Source organism: Uloborus diversus, chromosome 7 (assembly GCF_026930045.1).
Source record: "Uloborus diversus isolate 005 chromosome 7, Udiv.v.3.1, whole genome shotgun sequence".
Taxonomy (NCBI): domain Eukaryota; kingdom Metazoa; phylum Arthropoda; class Arachnida; order Araneae; family Uloboridae; genus Uloborus; species Uloborus diversus.
In genome coordinates, this window is record NC_072737.1 from 50,763,718 (window position 1) to 50,775,322 (window position 11,605).

At 33.0% G+C, this 11,605-nt stretch overlaps 1 protein-coding gene across 1 annotated transcript; it reads left to right on the forward strand.

The window, feature by feature from the left end:
- The first annotated feature begins 1,044 nt into the window (after nt 1-1,044).
- Nucleotides 1,045-2,925, forward strand: LOC129225770 (ADP-ribosylation factor-like protein 4C). Its single transcript, XM_054860276.1, has one exon. The coding sequence runs from the start codon at nt 1,918-1,920 to the stop codon at nt 2,521-2,523; it is 606 nt and encodes a 201-aa protein (XP_054716251.1). The 5' UTR covers nt 1,045-1,917; the 3' UTR covers nt 2,524-2,925.
- The last annotated feature ends 8,680 nt before the right edge of the window (nt 2,926-11,605 follow it).

An 11,605-nucleotide genomic window follows, 5' to 3' on the forward strand; every position in this document is an offset into this window, starting at 1 on the left:
TGAGCTATCGTCGGAAGCCAAAACAGAAGAGCAAATATTATGTAATGGGAGGGGGGGGGGCGATACAGAAATAAATTTTGAGGCACGTCACAAATGACTTTTCCGGGGCCCCCTCCATATTGTTTACCTCTATATTTCAACCCTAGTTTTAAAAATATTGTGCCCCCTTCAGGCTCGGGGCCCAAGCCAACAGGTGTCTTTCTCTCTCCCGTGCACGCCCCTGTATGTAATCCTTCAATATATAATAGTTTATTATAATTATTGATATATATATCGCACATGATCATAATTATATAACTAAATATCGTTTTTTCGTTGATTTTATTACTATCTTTTCTTCAAGATTTTCCCCATATTGCCTTTTATCATTTAATGTCGTGTCACAAGATTTTTTTTCAGTTTTCATTGGCTACCAGAAGGGGCAGTATTTATTTCCAAAAAAAAAAAAAAGAAAAGGTTTTCCATCAATCGTCCGATTTTCTTTCTTTCTTTTCTTTTCTTTTTTTTTTTTTTTTGAGAAAAAAAAAAAAATTATTTTTCACCAAAGTTTAAAAATCTAAAATCAAGTGAAAAACGTAGTAATATGCATTTTTTTAAAATTTTGCGGATGTACTTTTAGAATTTCTACTAAACTAATTGCCGTGCAAAAAATTGTATAAAAATGTATAGTAACACTTGGAAAGCTGAAAATAAAAATGAATTTGTTATTCATTTATTTATTCATATTTATTTAAATAATAAAAATAATCTTGCCCCTCCTCCCTGTAGGCACTTAGCAAAACATTATTTTCAAACTAATTCATTGAGTATTGATTTACAAAGCAGAAATTCGAAAAATATTGTTTAATTTTCTCATATTTCCAATTCCTTTCTTTTACCAACCAGTTTTAAAACAACTTTGACTTTGACGTCGCGAGTTGCATATTCTTGGTTTTTCTCTTCGCTTCCTAATTTCGCCAAGCGAACAACGCCAACCAAACTCTTCAAATACGGCAACCCCCGCCGAGCACGCCGCGAGCCGCTCTCCGGGCTTGTGTCAAATGAAAACAGAGCCGTCGCCTGAATGGCAGCTCCGATTGCAATGGCGTCTTGAAATGTAGACTGGCAATGTTGTACCTGGAATAAACTTTTGTTCTGTGGATCCAGGTGAAATAGCCATTGGGGATTTCATTCATTCTTGTGGGCTACTCTTCAGACTGCCCAACTTTGGCCGTAAAACGAAGGGTGTGCCATAGTAGTGCTTTTTCTTCATTCTCCAACTCACCTGGTGCAAGTGCCTCGAGCTGAACAGGTATTCGCGGTTGGTGGTGGATACTACCGAACTTTTTAATGCCATTCTACTGTGGAAGCGCATGATATTACACTTTTTGCCAACCATCCCGGGAACCTACCGCGATGTGTGCAATAAATTCGGAACATAAACACCGAAATATTTCCTAGTCGAAACGATCTACCTCCTCAAGATGTATTCCGAGCTGTGAGAAACGACAACAAACTGTCATTCGAAGAACTCCTATCTTCCACGTGCTATAGATAAGAAGAATACTTATCACTTGTGTAAGTAATTAGTCATTTTCAACGATTTCATTCAGTGCTACGTGTATTTGACTTTTTTTGAAATTTGCGTTGCCTTGATTGAGCTGTGTTGATTTTTTTATCATCTCGTCAGAGTGATATATAATTCTAATCATGCTCCATAGAATTTATTCGTGCAAGTGTCGTGTTCCTAAAAGAACTATCTGAATATCAAAAAAAGGATTTCCAGTTGTGTTTCAGTGTTTAAGAATTTCTACAATGGATCGTACTCTGAGTGTGTGAATTGTGTTTCTTCTAAAACGTGGAGATGTGACTTGTGCCGGAATATAAACTTTCTACAAATGATGATGTGTGATTTAATATAGTTTGCTGAACTAGGATATGGGTGCTGGCATGGTTAAAGGCGGCTCAATTCTTGATAGCTTACCACCTAATCAACCCCTACACGTAGTCATGATAGGTTTAGATTCCGCTGGTAAAACAACAGCTCTGTACCGGCTCAAGTTCGACCAGTATATCAACACAGTACCTACCATTGGATTTAATTGTGAAAAAATCAAAGGTACTACTGGCAAAGCGAAAGGTACTAGCTTCCTGGTATGGGACGTCGGTGGACAGGATAAATTACGGCCTCTTTGGCGGTCTTATACTAGGTGTACCGATGGTATTGTGTTCGTTTTGGACAGTGTTGACCTTGAGCGTATGGACGAAGCTAGGATGGAACTTATGAAAACTGTTCGATGTCCGGAAAATTCGGGTGTACCTATTCTAGTCCTTGCTAATAAGCAAGATTTACCTAATGCCAAAGATCCACAAGAGGTGGAAAAACTCTTGGGGTTGCACGAGTTAGGACCGAACGTTCTATGGCACGTGCAGCCTGCTTGTGCGATCATAGGCGAGGGACTCGATGAGGGTATAGAAGCTTTGTATGAAATGATTTTAAAACGTAAAAGACTAGCGAAATTAGCGAAGAAAAAAGGAAGGTAGAGTTCTATTCACTCTTAGGCATATTTTTAAATTGAAAGTGTACAGGAATCGACTTTAATAGGTTTATTTTCAAAGGCCTGTGGTTGCAGCGATTTTGATAAGTTTAGGCGATTTTATTTGTGCAGTGCTAAGATTTTAGTCAATTTGCTACTATTTGATGTGCATCTTTAGCAGATGCATGTGGAATATTGTATTGAGAATGATCAAAGGTTAATTTTAAAGAAGTGTTTGCTCATAGTCTGTAAAATTTAGTCATCTCTATTTTGATAGTTCAAAATACTTTTGTGTAAGGAATGAGATCAAAGCATAATATTTATAATACTTAATAGTCAGCTTATAATTATTTAAGGATGTTTGTTTTGTTCTGAAGTGTAAATATTTATTAAAAACATATTTTCTTTACATGAGTATTCAATCATTCTGTGTTCTAAGAAATCACTTAATAGAATTACTTAATTTATTAAAAAAATATTATAATAATAATTTGTTTCTGCTTATCTAGCTGCTGTGTTCAAGTATGAGAAGTTTAATGGGATAACTATTCAAAATTTTATTGGTATTATATAGTGTTAATGAGACAGGCATTCATATTTTTATTTCCAACAGGATGTAATTTTACTAACTTTTCCGAAGCATCTTATTAAGATTTTAGATTTCTTAACACTTGGACCAAAATCAAGCGAAATCCCTTTACAACGAATGTCAAGGGACCACAAACTTTGTGCGTTGTGATGAGAATTTTGTTGTAATAGAATTCAAGCAATGTAATCGAAATTAAATCGTGACTGAAAATTCATTTCGTTGTAATAGTATATTTATTGAAACGGGATTGCACTAAAATATTTGTAAGTCATGTTTACTAAAGTGTACGTAAATCTTGATTCTTCCGAATAATTTATTATTTAAAATGTTTTTGAACTAGCTCTCAGTAGTACTGTAAGCAGAAGTTTTCTGCTCATCTTCAGCAATAGTTATCCAGTTAGATAGTTGTTACTATGTTAAATTTCTCTAGGAATGTATTAAAACCTTGCATGAAAATTTAGTCATTAATTTAAAGTTAAAGACAAAAACGAAAAAATTTATTTATCACATGTGAAAAATTTTGGCCAAAAAAAAAGGTATTTTAAGAGAACTAAATGTGCATTCCAATGATGGATTTTTTTCCTAATAATAAAAAACTCGGGGGGGGGGGGGAGGGGGTAGCGAGACATTTATTCAAGAGCATTAACATTTAAGGTCTAAGTGAAATAGTGAAACTATTTGGTATTTTATAAAACTGAACACAGAAAATATTAAACTGAAATGTTTATTATGTTTACTGTCAATACTGAACCTTTATATCGGTAGAATTCTTTTTTTTTTCTTGAAGTAAAATCTTAATTGTCCTTACTATAAAATTTAAATATTACAGAAGTTAGTGAAATTCTTGTGCAAGTTTTTACCATAAATACGCTCGATTTACATGAAAAACCATTATTTACAGCATGTGTAAGTACAAAAAGTCTCTCTCATGCACACACACAACTAATGGGTTTGTGAAAATATTTTGAGGTCAATAAATATTATTAATTTTTATGTTGATTGCAAATAATTTCCAGAGTTCAGCATCCAAACTATGCTAGACTGTGATGAAAAACTGGGTTTCTAGAAAAGAAAAAGAGCCTTGAAAAGGGTTCCAATTATAAAAGAAATTGAGAAATGTTGATCTATAAGTTAAAGAAGTTGCCAAGGAAGGAAAAAAAAAACAAAATTATTTGCTACATTTTGACAAAAATGTGAGGACATGATCTCCCAAAAGGGTCTTTAATGAAGGTACTTCAACTTTTAACAACATCAAAACAAGTAAATAAACTGGTCTAGGTTGGGTTTTTTATGTCAAAAACCAGACAAAAATGTCACTGTCAAATACAGTAAAACCTGTAAAGTTGACCACCTGTCTAAGTATTAGCCCTTATCATATAAATCAACCTCCATAAGTTGACCACCTGTTTAAGTTGACCACTAAAGTAGTGCACCGCAGGTGGTCAACTTACACAGGTTTCACTGTACTGGCATTATTAACATTTTTTAAACTCATAAGGTTTCCTCATGCTGGAAAAAATATTTAACTATAATTTGCACATCATGTCAATCAAGAAAAAAAGTTTGATTAATAAATTTAATTGAAATAAGTATATAAATTTAAACTTTTCTTCAAATGAATTTGTTTTGCTGTAATAGTAATGGAGATTAAAACTGTTAAATCCAGTTTTCAAAGTAGTTCTGGTTAAATATTTGAAAGAAAAATAATTAAAGTATTTCATCAATCTAAAAATACTTTTACGTCAAGACTAAAATTCATCTTTTTTTTTCTTCTTTTGAGTAAAAGTAAAACTGTTGATCAGTTCTAAATGCAAAGGTCCCCTCCAAAAAGCATGGGCACCCTTTATAAATATTATAAAGACCCCTCCTGCCCCCTCCCCCCAAAATGAAGAGCCTCCCAAAAGGGAAAAATACCTTTCAAAACACCCCCCCCCCCTAAAAATTTCAATGGCACAGTCTGGTGGGCACCCTTGCCATGGAACACGGGTTACATTCCAATCTGCAGGACAGAATAAAGTGAAATTTGAATTTCTTTTTGAATTGCCAGCAATATTAGAAAATTTAATGAATGATAAGAACAAGTGCATAATCTGGTGCATTTATGCATAGAGAAATTTGAAACAATTGTCTTGGTGCAGTTCACACTAACGAATGATTTTTTACAGAACCTTATAAAAGTGAATAGTGCCCTTAAGCTTCTTTTAACTAGATATTTGCACATGTTAAATGCTTGGTGATCTTGGAGAGAGAAATTGGAGTTAAGACTGTTTATTTCACATTCATTTCATTGTAACTCATTTATGACTCCCAGGAAAAAATAGTAATGGATACAGTTTTAAAAATTGTTTTTGTCATTTATTTAAAATTAGTGGTGCGCGTACGGCTTTGCACCTAGTAGAAAATTAAAAGGTCATTTGATTTGCCTGTATATTAACAAATATTGGATGATGAATTTCTCGCCAATTTGCTATATTCATTTGCTTGCCAATGTTAGGGTTTCACATAATTCCGTAATTTATTCGTCCACGTTGTGATAATTTGCTCGGGAAAATTTTTCTGATAGAATATAAAAAGAACAAAATCGAATTTTTGAAAAATCGCTTCGAGGTGCACACTCCCATGCTACAAACTAAATTTGTGCCAAATTTCATGAAAATCGGCCGAACGGTCTAGGTGCTATGCGCGTCACAGAGATCCTGACAGACAGAGATATCCATCAGACTTTTAACTTTATTAGCAAAGATTATTAAATCCCTCTTGATTTGTAAGGATAACTTGCCCTTTATAAAAGTAGAAGAAAATGAAAATTAGTTATGGAAAATAGAAACTTTAAAGCAATTCTTATTTTGAATCCATATTTAAAACTTTTTTTCCAAGGTTTAACTATTTATGAAATATCTTACTTCTAAAGGAATTGCATGGTATTTAATGTCTGTACCTCAGGCGCCAGAGTGATGTAAGTCCAAAAATAGATTTTCTGTTTATTAGTGCATTTTATGTAGAAACAAACCTATTCTCCATCGAGCCGTGTGAACGTAATTCTTCAAAAAAAATTCTTTTCAATTTTTTACCAGGGTTTAAAGAGCGTACGGTTCATGTTCCAGAAAAAGGTTTTTCCCCTCCCCTGTAAAATTACCATAATGTACTTATGTCCTTCTGTCTCTGATGTACAGATATCCTCTGTCTAGCTTTACGGAATTTGGATAAAGGATTTGATTAATCAAACCTAGTGACCAATGGATAATTTGACAGTCATTGCAGGTGATTTTTATCGGGCGATTTTAATGGAAAATGAATAGTTTCTGTTATTTGACATCATGTGTTTTTAATTTAAAATGCAATTTTATTGCAGTAGTAATTGATAGTGGGGAAGTTTTTAGCAATCTGGAAAGTCTTTAGTGGCTGCTTTAGTTCTTCTAATGGATGTTAACTTCTCAATCCTGAGATAATTAAGTATAATATTTTGAAAAAATAATTTTATAAGCAAGGTGTCAGTGATTTAAATTTTAAATCTACGGATACCTTTATTTCTTTGAAATCTTTAGCTCAAATCTTTTGAATTTAAACTCGAAAAATCCCCTTGAAAAATCAAAATCTCACTAGCTCTGCCCCCCCCCCCCTTTTCAGTCGGTATGCTACTAACTTCTTTATTTTTTGTTCCTTTTCTGAGGCTTATTCTTTTTTTCTTGCATCTTCGGAGGTTGAATGAATGTTTTTACCTAATTTGTTTTGCGTACAGCAAATTGAGAAGTCAATTAAGGAACAAAACCTACTAATATGGCTGATGTTCAAACCTTAAAGTAAAAATATAAATAAAGGTTAATAATATTGATATTTTTTACAGTTGGCATTTCTACAAAGCTTTGTTTCTAAAATTTTTGTTTTCAAATTTTTTAGTTAAATATAGTTTGCAAAATTATTATTCACTTGGAATGAACTAATTTGGAATAGTTTTTTGCCAAATGAAAAAAAAATAAAAGAAAAAGAAAATTTCAAATCAACTTGGTATACACTTTATGCTTGGATGTCTATACGAATAGAAAAGCTTATTTAGAAAGAATATTCTAATTTGTGTTTAAAAGAAATCATTTTAGTGTATTAAAAAACAAAGTTTTTTTTTGCCAAGGGGGGGGGGGGGGGGGTTCTTGTGTAACTTACTTTATTTTCACCTCATATAACATTATTCAGTTTGCTTATCAACATTTCTGTAAATCATGTGCATTTATTTGTATTTAAGTTCATTTTGAATCCTTCATCATATCAGGGGTGCCCATTTTCCCAAAGAGAAAGGGCGCACCCCGCAGATATCATGAACCCCCCCTAATCGGTTAATAAAAATAGATATTAAAGAAAAATACCCCTTTAAACGCCCCTTCCCTAAAAATTTCCATGCCGCAATCTGCGCCATGGCCCTCTTCTCCAGGTGGACTGGACACCCCTGACATTATAAAATGTCTTTGGTGCGATATTACTTAAAATGCTATGTTGTTCAAAATAAATTTCAAGTTTATTGAAGTGGGTTAAAAAATTGTGATTTTTTAAAGCACAATGATTTGAAGAAAAGACAGCTGAAAAGAATCTTGCTGATCCAGAATTTTTACCGTTCTACGGTCGCTTTTTTCACAAAATACGAAAGCTCTATTTAAATTGCTAACTTCTAAGAATTGTATGTCTCGAGAATGCGTGGATAATGCTCCACTCAGCTCTTTTAATTGATAGATTTATTAATATTTTTTCGCTATTATTTTAAGGCGTGTTTTCCTCTTCAGCAGGAAAGATATCTTTCTGGCAGGGCCAGCTCTAGTAGTTCTGCCGCCCTAGGCGATATTGACAAGTGCCGCCCCCCACCCCCATTGAATATTAATAATAATAAAAATAGTGTAAAGTAGTAATATATTAAAATTGAAATACTAGTAAAGTGCTTAAAATTTTGTTTCTAGTTAAATTCCAAACTGGATTTTTCATATTCAAGCACTTGTACCCACTTTAAATTATCTTTTTAAACATTAAAGTAGTGCATCTTATGGCACTGAAACAGATTAATTTTTTTTAAATACTTTCAAATCACGCAATTGACTGCCTCTAAAATTAAATTGAATTTCTTGTTAAATTCCGAACTGCGCTTTGCATGTGCAAGCACTGGTACACATTCTGTAAGCCTTTTTTTATATATAAAAACCATCGAAGCAGTGAATCTTATAGCGCTGAAAGAGATATTCATACTTAAAAAAAAAAAAATCAACTTCAAAATTTGCCGCCCCTAAAATCTGCCGCTCGCCCTAGGTCGCCTAACCCAGGAGCTGGGCCTGCTTTCTGAAGCACTTGTAAAATGATGCAATATGACCAAATAAAAAAAGTAACCTTCAAATACAAAAATTATCTTCAACAGCGTTAGAATATCCCATTACACCTTTATTTTTTTGAAGGAGCCAGAATTAAAATTAATGAAATCATTGTCCGAAAACAAACATTGTCCTTACAAAAACAATAAATTGGGGCGAAAAAAATGAGGAGGGCTCCCTATTCACATTTTCACTAGGATTCTGCATTGATGAATAGCTAATGAAAAGAGATTTAAGACAACTGATGTCAAGCACAGAAACTCCCCCCCCCCCCAAAGAAAATTGTCTGATCAATTTTTTTTTCTTACATGATTTTAATCTCACTGAGAAAAAAAGCAGTAGTGGTGAAGCATTCTTTTTTTTTTTTTTTTTTTTTTTTTTTTAAACTTTAAAGTTCACATTGTAAAAACGTGTCTGGATTTTTTTCAAAACAATTTATGATTTCTTATCGTTTTTTTTATTTGGTCTTTTTTTATTAAAAAAATAGATTGGCTCACAAATTTTTTTTTAATGTTCCAAATTATGAAATTCTACAAAAAGGACTCGGTCGGGATATGAAGCCGAGACCTATTCAGTCGTGCTAAGCGCAAAAATTATCTGCAGTCGAGTTCAAAATGAGAAATTGCAATTTTGAAGTTTTGCACCTCCGTGTATTTGATTCAGATGCAACCTTTTCAGAATTTTTAAAAAGTATTGCCCAGTGACAAATGACCATAAAACGTATTCAGATGAAATGTGTGACAAAAAACCACCTGTTGACCGTAACTCAATTTTGACAGAGAACAGATACGACTTTGTGCTTAACAAAAAAAAAAAAAAGAAAAAAAAGTGCATCCTTTGTATTCCACAAGTAAAAAAGGACAATACTACTTACCTCATTCGATTTAGCTATCCAAATATTTTGCGCAACAATTCAAAAACTTTGGGCGTCTGAAAATGGGTGAAAATTGAATTGAAAGAATTTATTACATTCATACGGGACCTAGCTAATAAAAGCGTTTAAAAAAAGGCAATACTTTTTAGTTTTTTTTCGGGGGGGGGCGCTTTTGAGGGGGTCGCAGCATTAAAAAAGGCGGAGAAACGATGCACTATTCATGTGCACTCTTCAACGATGCACTACTACACCGTGTACATTTTTTCCCGTTAGCAGATTCATATTTGTTTCTATCCCCCCCCCCCTCCTTGTTTTTTGTCACATTATTAAATCATGTATTTTTGCATTATGTGAGGCAACCGGGAGTAATACTTTAGTTTTTATTATCTACATTTTATTAAACATAAAAATGGCCCATTCAATGATTCAACAACTGTCTATTGAAAATCCATCATCAATAAAACTAGTAGCTGATATGGCGTTTTTTATTATCTGAAAATCCACAATGTTATCTTCTTCGGAAATCGAAAGCAAAAGTAGATCTATCCTTACTGAAAGAGGATAAAAATTGATCTACGCTTATTGTGTGATAAGTAGTTGGATATTATGTTAGTTGCTTTATATTCTTGTTGGTACTCAAACAACGAACGAAAGATTAAATGGAAAATAGTTCACTGCAAAGACGGCGATATTTTAAAGAACTAATTCTAATAAACCGTAAAAAATAATTTAATTTTTTTTTTTTTGGGCTATTTTTATATCTGGTACTCAAATGAAGAAAAGATAAAAAGTTACGAAAGATGAAATGGAAAATATTCCGCTGTAAAATGAGGAAATTTTAAAGATCAAATCCTACTAAACCATAACAATATAATGTAGGCTTTTTTGTGTCGGGTACTCAAATGAAAAAAAGAGAAAGGTCATTTTACGGTATTTTTTACATTTATGTAGAGTCCGTAACGTGACCTTTTTTTGCCATAACTTTTTAATTTGCTGTTTGATTTGCAAATTATTTTAATATAAGTTGGTGTGTTGGTAGGAAAGCTCAAAATAAAATATGGTAATCAAACAATAAACTAAAAAGTTACGGCAAAAAAAAAAAAAAAAAAATCACGTTACGGAATAGACATAAATGTCAAAAATACCGAGAAGTTAGTTCTTTGAAATTTCGTCATTTTACAGCGAATTATTTTTCATTTAATCTTTCATTCTTATTTCTGGGTAACTTCTTAGTCCCACTTAACCATAATAAAAATAATGTAGTTTTTTTAAAGTTTGTTAGTTTTTTTAATGCCATTTTTGAAGCGAGTACTCAAATGCAGAAAAGAGAAAAAAAAAAAAAAATGAACGATTAAATGGAAAATCGTTCGCTGTAAAATGACGAAATTTTAAAGAACTAATTCTATTAAACCATAATGTTTTTATTTTTTTAATTCGATTTTTCTGTTAGGACTATTTGGAAAAAAAAAGAAAGGATTTCGTCAGAACAACATGTAATAAAAATTTCCTAAAATTTTGGAAGATTTCCGATGTATAGATTTTCAACAAACAATTACACTTGGGATTTAATGAAAATTTCAAATATTGAACACACTCGATTGTTTGTTTTAAGTGATGGATACTTTTTGGCATACAGAGGAAAAAAAAAAAAAAACAGAACGTGCCGCAGCAGGGCTGTAACCATCTTCAGAATTCCTTTCCATGCCAAAAATTAAGAAATAATAATTATATAGATAGAAACCGATAAGAATAAATTACGAACCTGTTCAAAATTAGCCTCTAGTTAATTTTGGACCATATGAGAAATGTAATGTAAAATATTTCAATAAATGTAGTACAACTATTACCCCATTGAAAATTTTAGAGGGGTTTTAAGGGGGTATTTTTTACTTTTTTGGGAGGGCTCTTGCTTTTTGGGAGGGGGGCCTTCCCCAGGGATTCCCATCCCCCCAAGCACAATGGCGCAAATCCCCCCGCCCCCCAAAAAAGTTTTCTCGCTTTCGAATCGGGTTAAGTATAACAGTTTTTAGAGTGTGTAATTTCCAGTCAAACTCATGGGGGGAGGGGATAGCGCTAACAAACAGCATTTTGAACTGAAATATTGTTGGATTGTTGACCCGCCTTGCCTTCCCAAATTTTACAACGTGCACCTTGAATAAACAAGTTTTGGGTACCTCTGAATTTTGCTACACCTTTTTTTTTTTCAAACGCATGAACAATTACAGGAAGAGTGGATTCAATTTTCTGGCTTGGGATGGAGTCATTACTAAATGTACACAATATA